Source organism: Rhincodon typus, chromosome 20 (genome assembly GCF_021869965.1).
Source record: "Rhincodon typus isolate 14 chromosome 20, sRhiTyp1.1, whole genome shotgun sequence".
Taxonomy (NCBI): Eukaryota; Metazoa; Chordata; class Chondrichthyes; order Orectolobiformes; family Rhincodontidae; genus Rhincodon; species Rhincodon typus.
This window is the reverse complement of record NC_063351.1, coordinates 356,927-383,836: the sequence shown is the minus strand read 5'-3', so window position 1 is coordinate 383,836 and position 26,910 is coordinate 356,927. Positions and strand designations below refer to the sequence as shown.

Genomic DNA, 26,910 nt, shown 5'->3' with positions numbered 1-26,910 from the left:
GAGAGAGAGGTGTGTGTGTGAGAGAGAGAGAGAGAGAGAGAGAGAGGTGTGTGTGTGTGTTCCATGATCCTTTCTTACTCTCACTCAATAACTGGCCTTATACTGAGAAATGCAACTACCTTAAATAATCTTAAAACACTCCAAGCTTAGCTGGAGTTTACCTATGCTACCTTCTTAACCGAGAGACAAAGATATAGATTTCGAAACTACCCAACAGTTATATATTCCAAATCCATCAAGGATCTGTGGACTGGAATCTCTCCATGCTCAAACCTACCTCAACAGTTGTAGCAGCTCTCTGAGTCCGTTTTCCAATGAGATCAACCTGTTTGTACTGTGCTCTCATGTATTTCTTAGCGACTTGATAAACCCAGGGAGGGCAAGTTGCAGAGAAGAGGAGTGTTTGAGGATTGTCTTTGGAATCTTATTGGGGGACAAAAGTGGAAATTATATTAATCAATAGTAAGTGATTGGTATCAAAATCAATAAGTTATGGAAGGATCACAAACTGCTGGACTCATACCTAATATCCTACAGTAAAAGATTTGCTCGCTTGTCATTACTGGGCAGATGTAGGATTATTAGGCAGGATGCACAATCAACTAAACTGGTGGGATAGGGACCTCAAAAATTCATGAAATGAATTGACAGCCAAGTTTACATAAGGTTTCTCAGGAGAGGTCACACAAATCAATAAAATCCCTGACAAGCAGCATGTCCCCCCAACTTTCCCCACAATGACAAATGCGGATCTTGAAGGATGCTTGGAAAACCCCAGTTAAATTCAGCATAATGTTGCTCTCCATCCACTTCCTGCCTCCAGTCTCGGCTGATGGAAAGCTCCTAGCTGTATCCTCCACAAATTTTCAGTTGATCTAAAATTTTGCTGCCTGTATTCCTTCACCTAGCAGGTTCCTCCTTACCTCTTTAACACCAGCGTCACAAGTTTCCAACACTCAGTGGGTAGCATGAAGGCACTACCTTCCAACCTGGGGGATCTGGAAGGACAGAGGTAGCAGCTGTATGGGAACACTACTTGAACTGCAACTTCTCCTGTAAGCCACTCACTATACCAATATTGCAGTTCCTTCTCCGTTGGTGCATCGAAATCCTGGAACTTCCTCGCTAACAGTATAGCAGATGCACCTACACTCCACAGACTGCAGCAGTTCAAGAGGCTGTTCACCACCAGCAGAGTGATTAAGAATGGACATAAATGTTAGCCTGGCCAAGGACATCCACATCCAATGAAGTTGAAAGCCCTCCAATTCTTTTTCATCCCCAAGTTCCTCATCTCACCATCAGCTAAGTCTTAAGTCTTCTTCCCTAAACTCCTCCACCTCTCTTCCCTTTTAACAAAGTTGCTGTCCATCTACCCTAATTTGCCTTGAAGTGGCTCAGCACCAAATTTTATTCATTGGGCACTCTTGTGAAGTGTCTTATTTTAATACTGTGGAAAATGCTCTATAAATGCAATTTATTGGTCTATGTTTCCCAAAGGAGGTTGGCAACATAACATTTTCTTTCTCATCAACGGTACAGGCTCAAGTTGTTTAAAGGTAACATACTTTTTCAAAAGCAAACAAGAACAGCCAATTATCTGAAGCCAAAATAGAGAAAGAAAGACAAAACAAGGTCATGGGAGAGTGGAATAACTCACCTTTTTTGTAAGCAACTTTCAGGATATCCTCCACCTGCTCAGCAAAGCCCATGTCCAACATCTGGTCCACTTCATCCAGGACCACATGCTTCAGTTTAGACAGGTCGATTTTCATGTTCTGTAAATGGTCCCTGATCCTCCCAGGTGTCCCCACCAGGATATCAATACCATTCCGAATGCTGTCCACTAAGAGACAATTCAACCATCAACTCTATTTGCATAATCCCATCCATAACTAGGCTAGAAACATTCCTCACACAGTCAGATTAATCCTGAAACAGTACTCATTATTTCACCACGAATCAGAAAGTTGAGAAGTCCTCAATTATTTAAAGGGACTTCCAAATAGCACTCTGGGTCTACCTGTACCGAATGATTCAAGGTGGCGGCTCATCACCATCTTCTCAAGGGCAATTAGGGACAGTAAATAAATGCTGGCCTAACCAGTGATGCCAACATCCCAACAAATAAAATAAATTAAACAAGCAGTTACAGTACAAAATGGCCATTCACTGCCAGTACAGAAGTAATTTCCAGTCCTGGCTCAAGACACTAATTCCTGCCTTATTGTTTTGAGGAATCAATGTTACGACTAGAAATAGGTCAGGCTGGTAGCGTGGTATGGTGTTTTGGAGACTATAGGACAAGCTTTATATCTAACCTGTGCTGTACCTGCCCCTGGACGTTTGATGGGACAGTGTTCAAGGTGTTTTACTCCAGATATATCCCATGCTGTAGTTCGTATCTGCAGCACAGTTGGTAAATTGATTTCACCTGAATCAGAAAACCGGGTTTAAAGACCCACTGTGGGACCGAGGGAGTGCTGTACTGTCACCCTTGCCATGTATTCGATAAGATGTCCAAATGAATCGTCTTTCCAGTGTGCCTTCTTGGGCTTAATCCTGGTAGGCATCTCTCCATTAATTCATCCCTCCCACTGCTGACCCAGTGGGTTCTGCCAGCGAGTCAGTTCTCATTGCCTATTCACCTGGGCCCTTGGCAAGTCAGTTAGTTGTGACAGCATATGTCTGAAGGGGTTGGGGGTGAAATGGCTGTTCCCACTAAACTATGCCTCACTATCTGGTTATCCCGTTTGCCACGTGACCTATGAAGACCACTGTGGCGGTGGTTTGATCCTGATCATGAAGCCACAATTTCATTTCTCCCTCTACCTCTAAGGGTCCTCCCTGTCTACTTCAGCCCTCTCGACTCATTCAGAATTCTTGTTTTTGACCAACCCTTCCCTGTGCAATGAAACATGCACCACCAAGACATCTTCACTGCTTTCCTCCCTCAGCCTCTGAAGCAAACAAGTAATTGCAATGATTAGAACCTACATCTCAACTCATTCCATTCTCTTACTTGACTTCAGTGTCCTCCTATGCTCAGGCAATCCTCTCTCCATGTAAATTTCCCCACATTTTTCGGCCACCACCTTGCTCTTGCCATGATCTCGTCACCACAATGAAGGCAAGCACTTTTCTGGCTCGTCCACATACCACTCACAATCTCACTTCCTTCACAACCTCGCTTGGGAAAAGCTCTCTACCAATTCATTTAAACTTACAACATCCCAACACACTAGCCATCGGTCTTACACATTTTTTTTTGCAATTACTGGTTTGCTTAATTAATCCTACAATTGTCCTTCTATAGGAAGGATGCAGTTAAACTTGAGAGGATGCAAAAGAGATTTACAAGGATGTTACTGGGACTGGGGTTGGGGTGGGGGGTGTTGGTGGTTTGAGTTATAGGGAGAGGCTGAATAGGATGGGGCTTTTTCCCTGGAGCATTGGAGGCTGAAGGGTGACTTTACAGGTTTATAACATCATGAAGGGCATGGATAGGGTAAGTGGTCAAGGCCCTTTTCCTACAGTGGGGGACTCCAAAACTAGAGGGCATAGGTTTAAGATGAGACGGGAAAGATTTAAAAAGGACCTGAGGGATAACTTTTTCATGCAGAGGGCAATGCATATATAGAATGAGCTGCCAGAGGAAGTGGAGGAGGTGGGTACAATTATAACATTCAAAAGGCATCTGGATGGGTATATAAATAGGAAGGGTTTAGAGGGATATGGGGTCAAATGCTGGCAAACGGGACTATAGGTCAGATCGTGATGTCTGGTCAGCGCGGATGAGTTGGACCGAAGAGTCTGTTTCCGTGACGTATGACTCTACATCCTCACTTTTCCGTTTGAAACCTTAGTCTCCAATAAAACAATTCCATGGTCTCAACGGTTACCCCAGTATAATCTTTACTCCTTTTAAGTTTAAGGCATCCAAATTTTACAGAAAATAAAAAGGCACAGTAACAGGTCATCTAGCCCACCAATCCATGTTGATGCTGATACTCCATTCAAGTGTCGTCCCTTTGATTTTTTATGTAACTCTGCCATCGCGACTATCTATTTCTTTCCCACACATCGGGAATAGGAGGAGTAGGTAATTCAGCCTCCAAGCCTGCTCTGCCATTTAATATGGTAATAGCTGATTTCATTTAGGCCTCATCTCCACTTTCATACCTGCTTTTCATAATCCTTCAAGCCATTATTAATTTTTTAAAAAATTGCGTTGCCTCCCAAAATTTACTCAATGTTGAGCATTCATCACATTCTAGGACAGTGAATTCCACAGATTCATGACCCTTTTGGAGGAGTGATTGCTCATTTGATTTAAATCTGCTAACTGTTATCCTAAAATTATGACCTCTGGTTCTAGATCGCCCCACAGGACGAAACATCTGCTCTACATCTACTTTGTCAATCCCATTTCGCAACTTATTTATCTTAGCTAGATGCTCCCATTTAAATGCACAGTTCACTTCTCCAAAATTCCGTGTGTTGGTAAGTTCCACATTCTCACTACTCTCTTCGTAGAGAGGTTCTTTCAAATTGGAATTCTTCATGACTACCTTTTGATGGCCTCTACTGATGCTCTTACCCATAAGAGTAAATGTTCTCTCTCTGTCATGTCGATCCAAACTTTTCAGAATTTTAAACACCCCTCTTAGGTCATCCCGAGCCTTTGTTTTTCCAAGAGAAAGAAGGCTGGCCTGAAAATCCTTTCCTGATGTATAAACCCACACATTTCGGGTGTCATCCTTGTAAATCTCTGCATTGCTTTCTCTATGACCTTTTTAATAATATGATACTCAGGACTGCACACAGTACTCTCAGTGCAGTCTAATCCAAGCTTCAATACAGGTTTAGTATTACTTTATTTCTAGAGGGATTTCATTAAAAAGTAACAAAGTCCAGAGTGCCATCTGCTTTGTTAACTTGTGTGGAGAACTATTTAGAGATTGGTGTAATTCTACCCATTTCTCTACCCCACAGACTGGTACCTTCCAATAAGTGACCTCCCCATTCTTCCTACCAAAATGTGTAACTTCACATGTTAAACTTATTTCCTGAATTATTTGCCTATTGACACATTCTCCTATGACATGTTGCAGCCCATCTCAGTACTGTCCATTCTTTCTTGCCTAACCCAGGATTTGGTGTCATCCATAAATTTCAAAATGCATTTGACTCAAATTCTAAATGGTTGATGTAAATTATGAACAGCAGTGGTCCCTGGACTGATCCCTGTGGGACACCACTTTCCACCTTCTGTCACTCCGCTTCGACTGGCCTTTACTCCCACTCTGCTTTCTGTTACTGTGAACAATTTGCCTTTACTCTCACTCTGCTTTGTCACTCTGAATAGCTGGCCTTTACTCCCACTCTGCCTTCTTTCATGAAGCCAACTCACAATCATTTCTGCCACTTGTTCAAATTATATTGGACAACTAGTTCAGTGACAGACTACCAGATCAGGCTGGACCACAAAGTATTATTGACTCCTGTAACCACCTGTTAAAATAATTCAGTATTCAGGATAATTGTGGAATGGAAAGACAACCCTTGGCTTCCCTTCTCTGCTTCACTGCCATGTTCAACTTTAGAGTTTTCTCTGGTTCCTCTCCTATCTCTTCTCGTGCCCTCAACAAGTTCATCTTGTCCATATAGTATGTTTGGATTTCCAGAAAGCATTTGATAAAGTGTCATATAAAAGGTGACTGCAGCAGATAAGAGAACAGGGTGTTTGGGGCTTATATTTGTCCAGATAGATCTGAAAGATTGGATGTATCTGACAACTAAGGACGATATTTAATGGAGTTTCTGAAGGCATTCTGAAGTCCCTCATATGAAACTGTGAGCTCAAGGTGAAGCTGATAGAATTGAAGATGGCCTGGTCATGAAAATGGGTGAGTGACAAAGACATTAACTGTAGGTTTCCCTTCAATGATCTGCATTGGGTTTCAATTATTCACCTATTACTTAGATCACAGAAAACTTACGGTGCAGGAGTCCATTGGGACCATCACACTTGCAACAGCTGGATGATGGGATAGAAGACCCTATCTAAATTTGCCAATGATATAAAGAAAAGTAGATGGAATCATAACATTTAGTGAAACACTGGCCCCTTAAGGGAGCGGACAAAATTGCAGATCATATTCTGAAATGTCTGAAAATGGACCTTCGGACCCAAAAGGATAAAACAGGGGATTTTTGAATTGGAAAAATGCCAGAAACAGTGGTGTTTAAAGACGCTTAGGCGTGCACTGTACTGCTGGAACTTGTATTTACAAAGAGACAGAAGTTGTGCTTCAAGTACACAACGACCTGGTTATACCATACCTGGACGTACTGTGATTAGTTTTGAGTGTTAGACCTGGAGTATTCTGGTATTTACGGACTTTAGAGCCAGGAGCAGAAATCAATGTTCAAACTCTCAGAAGTGAAATTAGGGCACCCTTTTACACAGAAAGAATAGCAGAAGTTTGGAACACTATCCTGTAAATAGCAACTCGTGCAAAGAGGGACAAAAACAAAAATAATGATGGCAGATCAGCCATGATCTCATCGAATGGTGGGACAGGCTCAAGGGGCTAAATGGCTTTCTCCTGCTCCAATCACGGTCTCTGTTTTCTCCTTTAAGTCAATCCCAAAGACTTACTTCCTGGACCAGGTATCATTTGTGTGTGTCAAAATGCCTCCATATATATATAGACTTTAAATTGTTTGAGAATGTTCTTGCAAAATAGCCTGTCAAATGCACAACAGAAGTATAGGTTACTGCTGTTGCAGCTCCACTCCTTCACTGGTTAGCTTTGCAGAAGAGTTTTGTGGAAAATGTGTCCACCAGCATCAATTTTGACAAAGTAAATACCGAAAAAACTGCGGATGCTGTAAATCATGAACAAGAACAAAGTTGCTGGAAAAGCTCAGCAGGTCTGGCAGCATTGGTGAAGGAAAAAACAGAGTTAACGTTTTGGGTCCAGCGACCCTTCCTCAGAACTGGTGGTGACTGGGAAAATGTCAGTTTATATCAGAAAAAAGGGAGGTGGGTGGGGTGGGGAGTAAACGATAGGATAGAGCCCAAAGAGAGAGAAAGACAGTTGAACAGACAAAGGAGTTGCTAACGATCAGGCTGGGAGGGTGAATAGTTGTTCATAGGGACTGTTAATGATTAACAACAGGGGGTGTGTAATGGCAGGCTATGTGGTAACAAGGCCTGGTGTGTGGGGTAGGGGGCTGGGAAATGGGAGAGTTTAGGCCCTAAAATTATTGAACTCAATATTGAGTCCGGAGGGCTGTAGGGTCCCCAAGCAGAAAATGAGGTTGCGTTGGGCTTCGCTGGAACACTGCAGAAAGCCAGAGATGGAGATGTTGGCCAGGGAGCAGGCAACAGGTAGTTCAGGGTCTTTTCTGTGAGCAGAACGAAGATGTTCTACGAAGCAGTTGCCAAGTCTACACTTCGTTTCCCACATATAGACACATATTCCCCTCCACTCCCTTGTCCGCCTTCCACGGGGGCCGTTCCCTCCGGGACGCCCTGGTCCTTCACCCCCAACACCTCCCCACAGCCCTAAGGCACCTTCCCCTGTAGTCGGCGAAGGTGCAACACCTGCCCATTTACCTCCTCCCTCCCTAGTATCCAAGGGCCCAAACATACCTTCCAGGCGAAGCAACACTTCACCTGCACTTCCCAGAATCTAGTCTACTGCATTCGCTGCTCATAATGTGGTCTCAGAACAGTACAGGCCCTTCGGTCCACAATGTTGTGCCGAACCTTTACTCTAAACCTAAGGACTATCTAACCTCCGCCCCTACCTTATACTATCATCCATATGCCTATCTAATAGCCGCTTAAATGCCCCTAATGAGGCCGACTCCACTACTCTCTCCAGCAATGCATTCAACACTCCTACCACTCTCTGAGTAAAGAACCTACCTCTGATGTCTCCCCTATATCTACCTCCACTCACTTTAAAACTATGCCCCCTCGTAATAGCTACCTCCACCCTAGGAAAAAGTCTCTGGCTGTCTATTCTATCTATACCTCTGATCATTTTGTACACCTCTATCAAGTCACTTCTCATCCTTCATCGTTCTAAAGAGAAAAGCCCTAGCTCCCTCAACCTTTCCTCGTAAGACCTTCCTTCCATTCCAGGCAACATCTTGGTAAATCTCCTGTGCACCTTTTCCAATGCTTCCACATCTTTCCTGTAATGAGGCGACCAGAACTGGACATAATACTCCAGATGTGGCCAAACCAGGCTTTTGTATAGCTGGAGCATAACTTCACGGCTCTTAAACTCAAACCTTCTATTAATGAAAGCTAACACACCATACGCCTTCTTAACAACTCTATCCACGTGGGTGGCAGCTTTCAGGAAACTGAGGACATGAACCCCAAGATTCCTCTGCTCCTCCACACAGCCAAGAATCATTCCGTTAACCCTGTATTCTGCTTTCAAATTTGTCCTTCCAAAATAAATCACCTCACACTTTTCAGGTTAAACTCCATCTGCCACTTCTCAGCCCAGCTCTGCATCCTATCAATGACCCTTTGTAACCTAGAACAGCCCTCCGCACTATCCACAACTCGACGCACGTTCGTATCATCCGTGAACTTACTAACCCACCCTTCCACTCCTACATCCAAACCATTTACAAAAATCACAAATAGAAGAGGACCCAGAACTGATCCTTGTGGTACACCACTCGTAACTGAGCACCATGTTGAATATTTTCCGTCCACTACCACCCTTTGTCTTCTAAGGGTCAGCCAATTCTGAATCCAATCTGCCACATTTCCCCCTATCCCATGCCTCCTTACTTTCTGCATGAGCCTACCATGGGGAACCTTATCAAACGCCTTACTTAAATCCATGTATACCACATCTACTGCACTGTAGTCTGCTCTACATTGGGGAAACGAAGCGTAGACTTGGTGACTGCTTCGCAAAAAAGACCCTGAACTACCTGTTGCCTGCCACTTCAATGCACCGCCCTACTCCCTGGCCAACATCTCTGTCTCTGGCTTGCTGCAGTGTTCCAGCGCAGGCCAACGCAAGCTGGAGGAACAACACCTCATTTTCTGCTTGGGGACCCTACAGCCCTCTGGGGACTCAATATTGAGTTCAATAATTTTAGGGCCTAAACTCTCCCATGTCCCAGCCCCCATCCCACACACCAGACCTTGTTACCACATAGCCTGCCATTACACACCTCCTGTTGTTAATCACTAACAGTCCCCATTAACAACTAGTCACCCTCTCAGCCTGATCATTAGCAACTCCTTTGTCTGTCCAACTGTGTCTCTCTCTCTTTGGGCTCTATCCTATCGTTTTCTCCCTACCCCACCCACCTCCCTTTTTTCTGATATAAACTGACGTTTTCCCAGCCACCACCAGTTCTGAGGAAGGGGCACCAGACCCTAAACGTTAACTGTTTTTTCCTTCACCAATGCTGCCAGACCTGCTGAGCTTTTCCAGCAACTTTGTTCTTGATCAATTTTGACAAACTGCATACCAGCGCAGCTCACAGAAGAACAAGACATATTGTATGAATTGTTAGACAGTGAAAATATTACTCCGAATACCAAGCACTCACTTTGTCCAACATATGCTGTTCCGCCATAAAAACAAGAGACCACGAGCTTCTTGGTTACATCCTTGAAATCTTTTGCTACTTGAATCGCCAGCTCCCTTGTTGGAGCAAGCACTAGGACCTTGGAAGGAAAGTGAAGGAAGAATTAAAAAACTGTGGTGTAAGATTGGCACCAGTAAAACTGATCATGAATTTGCCTGATTGGCCCACGCAGTTGGGAAAGGAACTCCGTGTACCACCCTATTGACAGAGTCAGTCTGAGGTGGCAACTCCACCAGTCTGGTAATGCAAGGCTGGGCAACCTAGACAGCCACTGATACCGGCCATTAGGAATCTGTTTGTGACCTTGGCAAGGAACCCAGCAGGGATGTGCTCCATAGCCACTTGCAGACGCTCAAACTTCAGACTAGGTGGTCAATATTCACTCATCAGCACATTCAGTGATGGTAGTATAGTCAGCTGCTCCAGTCATAGAATCAAAGAGTCATACAGCACAGAACCAGACCCTTCAGTCCAACCAGTCCATGCCAAACAATCTAAAACTAAACCAGTCCCACCTGCCTGCACTTGGCCCATATCCCTCTAAACCTTGCTTATTAAAATACTTAACAAAATGTCTGTTAAACACTAACTGTACCTGTATCTACCACGTCCTCAGTAAGTTCATTCCACATGCAAACCACCCTCTAAAAAAAAAATTGCCCCCGTGTCCTTTTTAAATCTCTCTTCTCTCAACTTAAAAATATGTCCTCAGTCTTGAAATTCTAGGGAAAAGACATCTACCAATAACCGTATTTATACCCCTTATGATTTTATAAACCTCTGTAAGATCACCTCTCAATCTCCTATGCTCCAATGAAGGAAGGCCCAGCCCATCTTTATAACCCAAACCTTCCATACCCGACAACATTCTGGTAAATCTCTTCTGAACCCTCTCTGGCTTAATATCCTTCCTATAACTGGGCAGAGTACCCAAAAAAGGCCTCACCAATGTCCCAAACAACCTCAGCATGACTTCCCAACTCCTATACTTAAAGGACTGAGCAATGAAGGCAAGTGTGCTACTTGCCTTTTTAACTACCCTGTTTACCAGTAACACAAACTTCAAAAAATTAGGGGGTTATGATGGAGATCCAACCATACTGCCCTTCACTGTAAATGAGCGCAAAAAACTCAGAGCCCAGACATGTGACCTTCTGAGTGAGGCGAACAGTGCCAATATGTCTCATTTTGAGCGTCATTCTCCAAATCTGAACCCAGTGAGCTTGTATCCCAGTGCTCACCAAGTGCAGAGTAGGAGAATGCCACCTCTGGATAGAGGAACTAATGCTGCCTTTCAATCTTACGCCCCAGCAGCAATCTGACTGCAGGTTCCTTCACCTTCGGAGGGCGATTTCTCCTCCGATCAACAGCCTCTGACTGCAGCTTTTCCACCAAAGGGATTGCGAAGGAGAAGGTTTTGCCAGTACCAGTCCTGGCCTGTGCCACGCAGTCATTCCCGTCGTAGATGTAGTTGAATGTTCGTGCTTGTATTGGAAACAAGTAGGTCACTCCTCGTTCTGCAGAGAACGAACCAGAAGAATGTGACAGATTAGAAAGAACAGTTCACCAACACGCACATTTCAAAACAAAAACTGCAAGAACTGCAGATGCTGTAAATCAGGAACAAGAACTAAAGTTGCTGGAAAAGCTCAGTAGGTCTGGCTGCATGTGTGAAGAAAAATCAGAGGTAACGTTTTGGGTCCGGTGACCCTTCTTCAGAACTGCACATTTCAAAACTGGCAAAGCAAAGGACACAAGAAAGAAGGGGTTTTATTGTGCTTATTGCAGGCTGCAGCCTCCTGCAACAAAATGTGACCCACATCCCCCCTAAAAATGTTGGTAAGGCAAGTGCTCATGTGGTGCAAAAACCAACTAGCTGGGGAAACCACAGGAAGTAATCTCGCTCAATTCTTGCTCACCCTGGCTAAAGCGTTATATCTCACGCAAGTCTATTTTACAGTGTTGAAGGCCAGTCTACTCCTAACCCACAGCTGTTGTTTACCAAAGAAATTTTGGATATAGGCAGTCCCAGGTTGCATTTACACACTGACCTGTGCAAGTCAGAACTCAACGCAAGACAATATTAAGTAGCTTTTTTTAAGTCCACAGAATGTTCATCCTGTGGATCTTTAAAATTACACCCCTGTATAGGATCACATTTGTAAGTACAAGTGTTCATAAGTCAGACACTTGTAAGTCAGAGACCCTTGTAATGTGAAAAGGGCTGACTGTTTAAAATATTACATCACTGGTGGTAAGATACATTAGGAATAGGAACTCATTCAGCCACTTGAATCTGGAGGAGGCCACTTGATTAGATCAACGGAGATCTGGATTCTGACTGTCTTTATTTACCTTTGCCCCATGTCCTTTACACCCTTACCTAACAGAAATCTGCTATCCTCAAGCTCTGGAATTGTTAAATTAACCCCAGCTATCCCGGCAGTGCAGGTTCTGATTTCCATGGCCCTGTGTGCTAAAGAAGTGCTCTTTGACATCAGCACTGACTGGCCCAGCTCAAATTTCCAGGTTATAGGAATTTTCTAATTAACCTGTTCAGAGATGGTATTACAGACCTGAGGAGCAGGTAGGACTTGAAGTAGGGCCTGCTAGCATCAAAGGTATGAATGTAAGGTATGCATGACAACAGCCCTACCAGTTTCCAGATTATACCATTGTTGCTGTGCTATCCTTCACCTGAAGAAACAGCTCCTGGCAATGCTCTAAGTAAGAAACTTCCGACAAACTAAACTAAAAGATATCAGTGAAATTACCACTATGCCTTACCTAACAAAATTACATTCATGAATTACAATCTGGAATGTGTTGCCTGAAAGAGTGGTTGAGGTAGCTGAAAAAGAAAGTTTTAAAAGGAAATGGACACATGGGACAAATGGAAAAAGACTGCAGAGCTCCAGGAAAAGAGAAAGGGAATAGGATCAATATAGCACTTCTGTCAAAACGTCTGTGCAGGCATATTTGGCCAATGGCCACCTCTGTGCTGTAGGATTTTATTTGAGCTGTATGGCTTCTCCAAGTCGATACAAAATTAAAATACCCAACTCCAGCAATGTTGCCTCAGCTGAATCAACCTATTGTACGCTCACCACACCCTGAAACATATATTCTCACAATCAGCAAAACTGTATAACAACACTCTCAAAAACTCTGCATCTTTCTTGCTTGATTTTAATGGTGTTTCCTAAGCAACGCATGCAAACAGATCAGTCAAGACTGTGTGTGTCCATGAAAAACTTAAAGGTAAATTCCCAACATTGCTAGAGCCATTTTACCCCATGCTGCAGTGACAATTCTTTACAATTGTCACCACTTGGCATGCGATTGGAACTTCAGACGATCCAATGAACAATGAACACTCTGCACTGATAAACCCAACTCCTTCTCAAGTTCTGGATTAGTAGGAATTGGGAATAAATTATCTATCAGACTAGTGGATAAAAAGTAGCATCCGGAACAGAACCAATCAAACTGGACCAAAAGGTTTCATCCCCAGTTTGAAAGTGCTGATGACCAAACATGCTAGAGCGACAAGTCACCAGGGATCCCAATTGCTAGTGAGTCTCAATTAAAAAGCAGAAATCTGGCAATAGCAACACTGGTTCAGATACCAAATCCCAGCTGATGAATAGGTTTCAGGGACACCGTCAAATAGTGGACTATGAGAGGCCTTACTCCAGTGAGCACACAGAGAAGGCCATGTTTCATATCCTTCATGCCTTTTGAAATAAAATCCGTGAAACTATCAAGCTCAGGGATTCCAAGCAGCAAAAACTATTGGAAACCGAGTTTGAACAGTTGACAACATAAATAGCTCTCACTTGGTAAATACTGAATCTGAAACAGTCTCACAAAAGATGACCAGCAGCCATGGAGATCTGTGCAATCTCCAAAGGAAACAAAAACTCACATACCCTTCAGCAGTTCAATTGTTTCTTGAGAAATCCTGAAGTTTGAAAAGGCCCCTTCTTTCTGTTCTGGAGTCAGTTCCTATAAAACATCAAACTATTGCAAGTACTTCACCATTGCTGGTTAAAAGATATTCTGGACATTGGTGACCAGGTACCCTGGTTTGGTCAGGTCAGTTTCATTTCAAACCCCCCCAAGTCCTTTCACCCCCGTGTCCTGACCAGTTCCTCGTCATCTTTAGTCTGCCCACTGCATTCATTCTACCATTGGCGGCCTCTACCCCTGCCCTCCCCCAAGAAAAAGTAATCTCTGGTACTGCACTACACCCGAAGAATTGGAAAGATGCCAACTCACTGACCCATAACACTCCTGGATGCAAAGAAATCCCTCTCACCAGAATGTGGAGCCAGGAAGGCTTCAGACCCTGCATGAAGACTGCCAGCAACTTCAAGCTGCATTTGATGGGGTCATCAGATGGTGCAGCACCAATCAGGAATATGGAAGGCAAATTCACTTCAGCTGTACAGTTCAAAAACTTCTTGCTGAAAGACTGCACGCTTTCTGAGAGATAGTAAGAACTGCAGATGCTGGGAGCTGCGGGAACACAGTGTGGAGCTGCGGGAACACAGTGGGCCAGGCAGCAAAGAAGCAAATAAACCTCAGTCTTTAAATGAAAATAAAGAAAGTTGTTAAATGGAGACTGGTCTTAGCACCAGTCATTGTACAGTTGCAGGAAAGCAAAGATTCCGGCTGGGATCTTGAGACAAGCAAAGCTTTGCTAGGCTTTTTTTTAAATAGAGGTAAAATGTTATTGAAACAAAAGTCTGTAGCTTGCAACTGCCATCCTCAATAACTGGGGACCAACTGGGTTCCACGCTCTGCTGAATACATTCTAGGGATGTCGTCACATCACTACCAACTGCCCCTCATCCAAATGCCTGACCCACCGTGCCAGTTATCATGGAGCTCCGCCTTCTTTAAGACTTTCAACCTGTTTCGAATTCAACTTTTGGAACTCTAGTCACCAATGCCCTTTAAATCCAAGCGCGCATTTCCCCGGGGACGCAGGAGAGGGACCCCTCACCCCCAACCTTTCCCGGACAACACGGAACCCCACATGTCAAATGTTCATGACTCTCTCTTCCAAGATCACAGGGAAACGACACCCACTGCCCCCCCACCCAACGTGAAATGTGTCACGATGGCGAATGTGCAGGCACGAGTGAACAATCCGGAGTGCTCAATGCCACCTCACCAGCCGGTGTGGGACTGACTTTTGAAGGAAATGTTGTTCCCGGTGTAGACAGTCTCACCTCCTCGATCTCACCCTCCGAATATTGACTAGAATCATCGCTGGAACGTGGGGCCGTTTTCTGCTTGGACTCTTTGATCACCCCGTTTTTCTCGGTTCTATGACCCTTCCTGTCATCCCTGCCCTCATTATCTTCACTCCGGTGTCTCTTTGCTTTCGGGGGCTTTAGTTCGCTTTCTCCTGTCGAGTCTTCGTTCAACTCGCCATTCTCCCAGGACCTGGCCTTTTTGTCCTCGCTTCTCTCCGAGTGTTTCCTCTTCTCTTTCTGTAATTAAGTAACAGAAGATAAGAAGCAGAAAGACGACTCTGACCCCGGTAATACCCCACTGTCCCCCAACCAGACCCTCCATCCCCAGCAGTATCAGGATACAAAATGGGCGCTGGGCCCCAGGTTCTCCCGGAACAGGAGAATCTACTCCAAGTCCGAGGCCTGGGCCTACACAGGAGACCGGGGTCTTATCGTGGGGCCCGCCGCCACCCTCACCTTGCTTTTCTTATGTGATTTCCTGCTGACGGACTCGGCTTCCATCGTGGGCTCCGGGTCCTCGGACTGAAGGCTGAGTCGAGCCGGCATTTCTCGAAACTACAACAGGACACGCGGCTCCGAGTGACCGGGCGTAGCGGCACCGGCCGGAAAGAGGGGGCGGCGGTGGCAGCTTCGGCCCACGGCGCAGAGACTGAGGCCTCCGGAGACAGCGCCACTCCAGTTTACTCCAGTATTGCAGGGTCGGAACCCAATTCCTCCGGAGACAGCGCCACTCCAGCTCTCTCCAGTCTTGCAGGGTCGCTCCAGTTCGTCAGTTACAGTAAGTCCTCGCTTGCAGAAACCGCAACTTTGAGCGAAGCATAGTTTCCCATAGAAACACATGTTAAAACCAGAATTAGGTTTTCCTAGACTTTTTTGTTTGGAAAAAGCAACGTTCCGGCTAAAATATTGTACCGAACATGTGCAATACTGTATTCTTAGCTGAAATAAGTCACAAAACAAATCACTACAAGACCATGAGAAATAGGAACGGGAATAAGTCTTTTGGCCCTTTGAGCCTGCTCCACCATTGAATAAGATCATGGCTGATTCAACTGACATTCCTCATATCCACTCTGTTGCCCTCTTTTAGTAACCCTTGATTCCCTGACTGATCAAGAATCTGTCTCAGCCTTAAGTATACAGTAGGACAATATCCCCAGATACAAAAGCTACTATATACAAAAGAAACACTGTGCAATTTTACCTTAATTGGTCAGAACATTTGAGTATAGGAGTTGGAACATCATGTTGGTGTGGCCACTTTTAGAATATTGCATACAATTCTGCTTGCTCTTCTAGAGGAAAGATATTGTTAAACTTGAGAGGGTGCAGAAGATTTACAAAGAAATTGCAGGGACTGGAGGGTTTGAGTAATATGGAGGTCTGAATAACCTGGGGCTTTCTCCCCTGGAGCGTCAGATGCTGAGAGGTGACCTTAGAGAGATTTATAAAGTCATAAGGGGCATGGATACGGTGAATAGCCAAGGCCTTTTACCTACGGTGGGGGAATCCAAAATGAGAGGGCAAGGTAGAACAAAGCACAAAGAACAAAGAAAATTACAGCACAGGAACAGGCCCTTCGGCCCTCCAAGCCTGTGCCGATCCAGATCCTCCATCTAAACCTGTCACCTATTTTCCATGGATCTGTATCCCTCTGCTCCCTGCCCATTCATGTATCTGTCTAGATACATCTTAAATTACGCTATCATGCCCACCTCTACCACCTCCGCTGGCAACGTGTTCCACGCACCCACCACCCTCTGCGTAAAGAACTTTCCATGCATATCTCCCTTAAATTTTTCCCCTCTCACCTTGAAATTGTGACCCCTAGTAATTGACTCCCCCACTCTGGGAAAAAGCTTCTTGCTATCCACCCTGTCTATACCTCTCATGATTTTGTAGACCTCAATCAGGTCCCCCCTCAACCTCCGTCTTTCTAACGTAAATAATCCTAATCTACTCAACCTCTCTTCATAGCTAGCACCCTCCATACCAGGCAACATCCTGGTGAACCTCCTCTGCACCCTCTCCAAAGCACCCACATCCTTTTGGTAATGTGGCGACCAGAACTGTACACAGTATTCCAAATGTGGTCGAACCAAAGTCCTATACAACTGTAACATGACCTGCCAACTCTTGTACTTAGTGCCCCATCCGATGAATGAAAGCATGCCGTATGCCTTCTTGACCACTCTATCGACCTGCATTGCCACCTTCAGGGTACAATGGATCTGAATACCCAGACCTCTCTGTGCATTAATTTTCCCCAGGGCTTTTCCATTTACTGTATAGTTAGCTCTTGAATTGGATCTTCCAAAATGCATCACCTTGCATTTGCCTGGATTGAACTCCGTTTCTCTGCCCAACTCTCCAATCTATCTATGTTCTGCTGCATTCTATGACAGTCCCCTTCACCATCTGCTACTCCACCAATCTCAGTGTGATCTGCAAACTTGCTAATCAGACCATCTATACCTTCCTCCAGATCATTTATGTATATCACAAACAACAGTGGTCCCAACACGGATCCCTGTGGAACACCACTGGTCACAGTTCTCCATTTTGAGAAACTCCCTTCCACTACAACTCTCTGTCTCCTGTTGCCCAGCCAGTTCTCTATCCATCTGGTTAGTACACCCTGGACACCATGCGACTTCACTTTCTCCATCAGCCTACCATGGGGAACCTTATCAAATGCCTTACTGAAGTCCATGTATATGACATCCACAGCCCTTCCCTCCTCTATCAACTTTGTCACTTCCTCAAAGAATTCTACCAAGTTGGTAAGACATGACCTTCCCTGTACAAAACCATGCTGCCTATCACTAATAAGCCCATTTTCTTCCAAATGTAAATAGCTCCTATCCCTCAGTATCTTCTCCAGCAGCTTCCCCACCACTGATGTCAGGCTCACCGGTCTATAATTACCTGGATTATCCTTGCTACCCTTCTTAAACAAGGGGACAACATTAGCAATTCTCCAGTCCTCTGGGACCTCACCCATGCTCAAGGATGCTGCAAAGATATCTGTTAAGGCCCCAGCTATTTCCTCTCTCGCTTCCCTCAGTAACCTGGGATAGATCCCATCTGGACCTGGGGACTTGTCCACCCTAATGCCTTTTAGAATACCCAACACTTCCCCCCTCCTTATGCCCACTTGACCGAGAGTAATCAAACATCTATCCCTAACCTCAACATCCATCATGTCCCTCGCAAAGTACTCATTAAGAATCTCCCTCATTTTCTCTGACTCCTCGCATAACTTCCCTCCTTTGTCCTTGAGTGGGCCAACCCTTTCTCTAGTTACCCTCTTTTTCCTTATGTACGAATAAAAGGCTTTGGGATTTTCCTTAACCCTGTTTGCTAAAGATATTTCATGACCCCTTTTAGCCCCCTTAATTCCTCGTTTCAGATTGGTCCTACTTTCCTGATATTCTTCCAAAGCTTTGTCTGTTTTCAGTCGCCTAGACCTTATGTATGCTTCCTTTTTCCTCTTTGCTAGTCTCACAATTTCACCTGTCATCAATGGTTCCCTAATCTTGCCCTTTCTGTCCCTTATCTTCACAGGGACATGTGTGTCCTGCACTCTAATCAACCTCTTTTTAAAAGCCTCCCACGTATCAAATGTGGATTTACCCTCAAACAGCTGCTCCCAATCCACATTCCCCAGCTCCTGGCGAATTTTGCTATAGTTGGCCTTCCCCCAATTCAGCACTCTTCCTCTAGGACCACTCTCGTCTTTGTCCATCAGTATTCTCAGACTTATGGAATTGTGATCACTATTCCCAAAGTAATCCCCTACTGAAACTTCAACCACTTGGCCGGGCTCATTCCCCAACACCAGGTCCAGGATGGCCACTTCCCGAGTTGGACTATTTACATACTGCTGTCGAAAACCCTCCTGGATGCTCCTTACAAATTCTGCTTCACCTGAGCCCCTAACACTGAGTGAATCCCAGTCAATGGAGGGAAAATTAAAATCTCCCATCACCACCACCCTGTTGCTCCTACATCTTTCCATAGTCTGCCTACATATTTGTACCTCTATCTCATGCTCACTGTTGGGAGGCCTGTAGTACAGCCCCAACATTGTTACTGCACCCTTCCTATTTCTGAGCTCTGCCCATATTGCCTCACTGCTCGAGTCCTCCATAGTGCCCTCCTTCAGCACAACTATGATATCCTCTTTGACCAGTAATGCAACTGCTCCACCCTTTTTACCTCCCTCTCTATCCCACCTGAAGCATCTATATTGTGGAATATTTAGTTGCCAATCTTGCCCTTCCCTCAACCAAGTCTCAGTAATAGCAATAACATCATACTCCCAGGTACCAATCCAAGCCCTAAGTTCATCTGCCTTACCTACTACACTTCTCGCATTAAAACAAATACACCTCAGACCACCTGTCCCTTTGCATTCATCATCTGCTTTCTGCCTACTCTTCCCCTTAGTCACACTGACTTCAATATCTGAGATAACAAGGATGAACACAGCAGGCCAAGCAGCAGAGGAGCAGGAAGGCTGACGTTTTGGGCCTAGACCCTTCTTCAGAAAAAGGGTCTAGCACCTTGTTATCTCAGATTCTCCAGCATCTGCAGTTCCTGCCATATCTGGTTCGTTACAGGCTTTAGTTACTATCTCATTACTGTCCACTAACCTCCTCATTTGGTTCCCATCCCCCTGCCACATTAGTTTAAACCCTCCCCAACAGTGTTAGCAAAAGCACCCCCTAGGACATTGGTTCCAGTCCTGCCCAAGTGTAGACTGTCCGATTTGTGATAGTCCCACCTCCCCCAGAACCGTTCCCAATGTCCCAAAAATCTGAACCCCTCCCTCCTGCACCGTCTCTCAAACCACTTATTTTTCCTGCCTATTCTTTCATTTCTACTCTGACTAGCATGTGGCACTGGTAGCAATCCTGAGATTACTACCTTTGAAGTCCTACTTTTTAACTTGGCTCCTAACTCCCTAAATTCTGCTTGTCGGACCTCATCCCGTTTATTGCCTATGTCATTGGTGCCTATATGCACCATGACAGCTGGCTGTTCACCCTTCCCCTTCAGAATGTCCTGCAGTCGATCTGAGACATCCCTGACCCGTGCACCTGGGAGGCAACATACTATTCGGGAGTCTCATTTTTGACCACAGAACCGCCTATCTACTCCCCTTACAATTGAATCCCCTATGACTATAGCCCTTCCACTCTTTTTCCCGCCCTTCTGTACAGCAGGTACAGCCACAGTGTCATGAACCTGGCTACTGCTGCCTTACCCTGATGAGCCATCTCCCGCAACAGTTTCCAAAACGGTATATTGGGAAAGTAAGGGGGGAAAGATTTAAAATGGACCTGAGGGGTAACTTTTTCATGTAGAGGGTGGTGCGTATATGGAACAAGCTGTCAGAGGAAGTGGTGGAGATGGGTACAATTACAATGTTTAAAAGGTATTTGGATGGGTATATTAATAGCAGGGGTTTAGAGGGAAATGAGCCAAATGCTGGCAAATGGGACTAGGTCAGATTGGGATGTCTGGTTGGAGCAGATGAGTTGAACTGAAGGGTCTGTTTCTGTGTTATACAACTCCATGACTCTTCAGGATCATTCATTAACAAACTCTAAAATAGAAATATGGTAGATGCAGATCTGAAATAATAACAAAATGTTGGACAAAAACTCAGCAACTGTGGAGAAAGAGTTAATATTTTGAGTTGCAAATGACTCTTTTTCAGTTCTAAAGAAGGGTCATTGTACTTAAACTGTTGACTACATTTCCTTCTATTCAGATGCCGCCAGACGTGCTGAATTTCTTCAGCACTTGCTGCTTTTAATTTAAAATTAAACTCATCTGATTAAATTTTCATCAACAAAATTCCATCTGATAGTAGAGGTTAATGAGTGCAGGCAGAAATACCTGCACTGACCAATTTCTGCTTCTGGGTGAAACCCATGTCCTCAATCCAGGTAGTCCCTGGGTTGTGAACAGGTTCTCAGTCTGTTTACAAGTCAATTCAAGCCAGAACACAATGCAGGACAATATAAAATGGCCATTCATTAGTACAAGGTAATGTTTGTCTGTTGGATCTTTACAATTAATATTAATACACCCCTGTAGGGGATCTCAGTAGTAAGTACAAGTGTTTTGTTAATCAGGGACTGTCGGTACTGTAAAAGTTCAACAGTGAAATGGACACTGGAGATACTGGAAAAGTAAGAATGGAGGATGGGAATGGGAACCAGGGCAGGGGATTTTGATCACTCTGTCCAATCTGCTCTCTGTCTTCTTTGCTCCAAGGAGAACAGTACTGACTTCTCCAATCTATGGTTATAACTGAAATTCTTCAATTTTGGAACCATTCTTGTGAATATTTTTTGTACTGTCTCCAATGGCTTCATATTGTTCCAAAAATGTGGCACCCAGAGTGGATGCAATACTCTAATTGGAGGTCAAACCAATTATACTAGTTTCACCTTTTGAGGGCAAGTAAGTACTGCATGTCCTTATCAATAAAGCCCAGGCTATCATGTGCTCCAATCATCGCTCTGTCAACTTGTCCTCAACATTCAGTGATTTTATGCTCATTCATGTCCTTCTGCTCCTGAATCTGCTTTATAGTTGTACTCTTTATTATATATGGTCACTCCGTGCTCTTCCTACCAAAATAATAACTTTACAATTGTCTGAATTAAATTGCATCTGCTATTTTCTCCTAGTACACCAACCTGTCTTTGTCCTTTTGAAGTTTTAGACTATTTCCCTCACAGTTCACAATATTTCCAAGTTCAGCGTCAGCTGCAAACTTGCGCCTAGTACACCAAGGTCGAGGTAATTAATTACAGCAGGAAGATCAGAGGTCCCAACATTGATCCCTGGGAAACTCCATTCTTAACCTGTCTCCTGTCTTCAAAACATCTGTTAATCATTAATCTGTCGCTCAGTAAATTTCATGTCCACGATGGGGCTGCCCCTTTATTCCAAAACCTTCATTTGCTCTCAAGTTAGTTGATGGATACATGAACAATGAAGTTAAACATCATGCTGGTGCATTTACAATTGGTGTTGCGCAGGATGTCAAACTGATGTTGTACAAAACCAATCAAATTCATACAAACATGATTGGTCATGTGCTGTCACCCTTGCCATCAAAGGGTGTGCTTATAAAAGATTTTGGGATTTTCCTTTGGTAGCTGTCAGTTTTTTTTTTATAAATCTGCTTTGTTTCTGTTGTTTGCTTTTGCATCTTCCTTCTGAATCTTCTGTATTCCTCTTGATTGTCAACTATATTCATTATCTGATACCTGTCTCTTCTTTATACATTCTCTTCTTTAACTTAATTCCAGAGAGCTCTGGATTTGTTTGTCCTTTTTTTTCCTTTTGATGGAACATACCTTGAATGTTCCCAAACCACCTCCTCTTTGAAGGTAACTCATTGTTCAACTACTGTTTTCCCAGAAACATTTTGTTCCAGTCTATCTGGACTAGCTTTGTTCTTACCCCACTGAAGTTGGCTGTCCACCAGTTGGGTATTCTTACTCTGGCTTCACCATTGTCTCTGGGACAGGGCAGGTTGTAACGTACCCGAAGGTTATTGATTAATCCATGCTTTTCTAAGTGAAAATTCGCCCTGTCTCTCATAATTGATTCCAATAATTTTCCCACTACCAAAATTAGACTTATGGGCATGTTCTATTCCTGGCTCCATTTTTAAACAAAGATACAACATTAGCAGTCCTCCAGTCTTGCATTATCATACCGGTATTCAGCGATAATTAGATAATAATGGTCAGATCTTCCATTATTTCCTCCCTGGTTTCTGGGATAGTTAATAAATGGAAACTCATTAATCCTCTTTCCCTATGTTTATCAGATCCAATACTTCACACACCCCCTCATTGACTGCAATGTCTGCATTGACCCAATTTGTGAAGACAAATTTAAGATATTTGTTAAGAATCACATTAACATATTCTGCCTCTAGACATAAGATACCACATCAGAAGTTGCTGCATAGCATGAGGACACCAGAGTGTAGGTGGTAACATTAGAACAAAGAACAAAGAAGTGTTAGCATGAATAAAAGATTGGTTAGATAACAGGAGAGGGTTGGAGAGGGTTCAGAAAAGATTTACCAGCATGTTGATGGGAACAGAAGGTTTGAGCCACAAGGAGAGGCTGGATAGGCTGGGACTTTTTTCACTGAAGCGTAGGAGGTTGAGGGGTGACCTTATAGAGGTTTATAAAATCATGAGGGGTACAGATAAGGTAAATGGCAGGTGTATTTTTCCTTGTGTAGGAGATTTCAAGACTATGGGCCATACTTTTAAGGTGAGAGGAGAGAGATTTAAAAAGGACATGAGGGGCAGTTTTTTTACACAGCGTGGTTCACGTGTGGAATGAAATTGCAGGGGCAGTGGTGGGTGCAGGTACAGTTACAACATTTAAAAGACATTTAGATAACTACATGAATAAGAACATTTTGGAGGGGTATGGGCCAAGTGCAGGCAACTGGGACTAGTTTAGTTTGGGACTATGGCCTGCATGGACTGGCTGGACCAAAGGGTCTGTTTCTGTGCTGTATGACTCAATGACTGTAGGAAACAGAGAGTAAGGATAAATGGATATTTCTCAGGTTGGCATGCAGTAACTAATGGAGGGCCACACGAATCGGTGCTGCACACTCAACTATTTACAATCTACATCAAGTATTTGGATAAGGGCACTGAATGTATGGCTGCTAAATTTGTGAATGACATCAAGATTAGAAGGAAAGTAACAAAAACAGAAGTTGCTGGAAAAGCTCAGCAGGCCTGGCAGCATCTGTGAAGAGAAATCAGAGTTAACATTCTGAGGGAGGGTCACCGGACTTGAAACATTATCTCTGATTTCTCTCCATGGATGCTGCCAGACCTGCTGAGTTTTTCCAGCAATTTCTGTTTTTGTTTCTGATTGACAGCATCCGCAGTTCTTTCAGTTTTTGGGAAGGAAAGTAAGTTGTCAGAGGAGGTAGAGAATCTGCAAAAGGGTGTATTCAGATTAAGGCTGTGAATGAAAGTCTGGCAGAATGGAATATAATGTCCAAACATCCTTTTTGGCAGAAAGAATAGAAAAGCAGCATACAATTTAACTGGAGACAGATTGCAGGACTTGATGATAGAGAGGATCTGGGGGTTCTGGTGCATGAATCACAATAAGTTACAATGCTGGTAAGCAAGTAGGAAGGCACGGTGGCTCAGTGGTCAGCACTGTTACCTCATAGTGCCAGGGACCTGGGTTCGATTCCAGCCCCGGGCAACTGTCCGTGCGGAGTTTGCACTGTCTGCATGGGTTTCCTCCAGGTGCTCTGGTTTTCACCAAAGTCCAAGGATGTGTAGACTAGGTGGGTTGGCCATGCTAAATGCAGGGTTACAGGGATAGGGTAGGGGGTTGAGTCCAGGTGGATGTTTTTCGGAGGGTTGGTGTGGACTTGATGGGCCAAATGATCTGCATCTGCACTGTAGGGATTCTATGAATTCATGGAAGGAACAACAGACAGATGCAGCACTCCAGGCTAAAATCTTAATTTTAAACCTGATAATGAATGCAAGAGAAATAACAGCTTTAAAGAAGAAACTAGTCACCCTCAGCAGTTAGAGTCACAGAATGTACAGTACGGAAACAGACTCTTCAGTCCAGTTCATCCACGTCAACCAGATATCTTAAATTAATCTGGTCCCTTTTGCCAGCATTTGGCCCATATCCCTCGAAACCTTTCCTACTCATGTACCCATCCAGACACCTTTTAAATGTTGTTATTGTACTAGCCTCCACCACTTCCTCTGGCAGTTCATTCCATATATGCACCACCCTCTGTGTGAAAAAGTTGCCCTTTTTAAATCTTTCCCTTCTCACCTTAAATCTACGCTCTCTAGTTTTGGACTTCACCACACCAATGAAAAGACCTTGACTATTCACCCTATCCATGCCTCTCATGATTTCATAAAGCTCTATAAGTTCACCCCTCAACCTCCAAGGCTCCAGAGAAAATAGTCTCAGCCCATTTCAGGCTCTCCCCATAGCTCAAAACCTCTAACTCTCCAACCCTGGCAACATCCTTGTGTATCTTTTCTGAACCCCTACAAGTTTTGCAACATCTTTCCAATAGCAGGAAGACTAGAATTGAAGGTTGTATTACAAAAATGGTCTAACCAATGTCCTGTACAGCTGCAACATGACCTTCCAATTCTTGTACTCAATGCACTGACAAATAAAGGCAAGCATACCAAAATGCCTTCTTCACTACCCTGAACACTTGCGACTCCACTTTCAAGGAGCTACGAACCTGGTCTCTTTGTTCAGCAACACTCCCCAGGACCTTACCATTAAGAGTATAATTCCAGCCCTGATTTTCCCTACTAAAATGTAACACCTCACATTTATCTAGATTCAATTCCATTTGCCACTCCTTGGTCCATTGGTCAATTTGATTAAGGTCCCGTTGTCCACTACACCACCAATTTTGGTATCATCTGCAAATTTACTAACCTTACCTCCTATATTCACATCCAAATCATTTATATTAATGACAAAAAGCAGTGGACCCAGCACCGAACCTTGTGGCACATCGCTGGTCACAGGCCTCCAGTCTGAAAAGCAACATTCCACCACCACTCTCTATCGCCTACCTTCTAGCCAATATTGTATCCAAATGCCTAGTTCTCCCTGTATTCCATGTGATCTAACCATGTTAACCAGTCTGCCATGAGGAACCTTGTCAAACACCTTACTGAAGTCAATGTAGACGATGTCCACCACTCTGCCTTCATCAATCCTCTTTGTTACTTCTTCAAAAAACTCAATCAAGTTAGTGAGAAAGAGTTCCCATGCACAAAGCCATGTTGACTATCCGTAATCAGTCCTTGCCTTTCCAAATACATATAAATCCTGTCCCTCAGGATCCCCTCCCACAACGTGACCACCACTGATGTCAGGCTCACCGGTCTATAGATCCCTGGCTTTCCTTTACCACCTTTCTTAAATAGTGGCACCACGTTAGCCAACCTCCAGTCTTCCTGCACCTCACCTGTGGCTATCGATGATACAAATATCTCAGCAAGGGGCCCAGCAATCACTTCCCTAGCTTCCCACAAAGTTCTAGGGTATGCTTGATCTGGCCCCAGGGATTTATCCACCTTTTTAAGACGTCCAGCACCTCCTGTCTGTAATATGGACACTTTTCAAGATGTCACTGTTAATTTCCCCAAGATCTCTAGCTTCCATATCCTTCTCCACAGTAAACACTGATGCAAAATACTCATTTAGTTTTTCACCTGTGGTTCCACATAGGTGCCTAGCTGATTTTCAAGGGGTCCCATTCTCTCCCTAATTACTCTTTTGTCCTTAATGTATTTGTAGAAACCCTTTGGATTCTCCTTAACCCTTTTTGCCAAAGCTATCTCATGTCCCCTTTTTGCCCTCCTGAATTCCGTCTTTAGTATATTCCTACTGCCCTTGTAATCTAGGGATTCACATGATGCCGGCTATCTATACCTGACATATGCGTCCTTCTTTTTCTTGACCAGAACCTCAATTTCTGTAGTCATCCAGAATTCCCTACATCTGCCTGCCTTCCCTTTCACATACTCTCCCTCGACTCTTGCTATCTCATTTTTGAAGGCTTTGTACTTTCCAGCTGTCCCTTTATCTGCGAATATCCGCCCCTTAATCAACTTTTGAAAGTTCTAACCAAATACCATCAAAATTGGCCTTCCTCCAATTTAGAACTCTAATTTTTAGATCAAGTCTATCCTTTTCTATCATTATTTTAAAACTGTGATGTGGAGGTGTCAGTGTTGGACTGTGGGGGACAAGGTCAGAGGTCACATGACACCAGGTCATTGTCCAACATGTTTATTTGGAATCATAAGCTTTTGGAGCGCTGCTCCTTTGTCAGGTCACTTCACCCAATGAAGGAGCAGTGTTCTAAAACCTTGTGATTTCAAATAAACCTGTCGGACTATATCCA

General features: G+C 44.0%; 1 protein-coding gene across 1 annotated transcript in view; it reads right to left on the bottom strand.

The window, feature by feature from the left end:
• Positions 1–15,563, bottom strand: part of ddx21 (DEAD (Asp-Glu-Ala-Asp) box helicase 21) — a 39,911-nt gene extending 24,348 nt beyond the window's left edge. The window contains exons 1-7 of the mRNA XM_048608689.1: positions 15,369–15,563; positions 14,886–15,149; positions 13,578–13,653; positions 10,984–11,162; positions 9,607–9,724; positions 1,661–1,846; positions 278–423 (exon numbers count right to left, since the gene is read on the bottom strand). Of these exons, the coding sequence (XP_048464646.1) occupies positions 278–423; positions 1,661–1,846; positions 9,607–9,724; positions 10,984–11,162; positions 13,578–13,653; positions 14,886–15,149; positions 15,369–15,458 (1,059 nt within the window). The 5' untranslated portion in view covers positions 15,459–15,563. The remainder of the gene's footprint in view (positions 1–277; positions 424–1,660; positions 1,847–9,606; positions 9,725–10,983; positions 11,163–13,577; positions 13,654–14,885; positions 15,150–15,368) is intronic.
• Between the last annotated feature and the right edge of the window lie 11,347 nt (positions 15,564–26,910).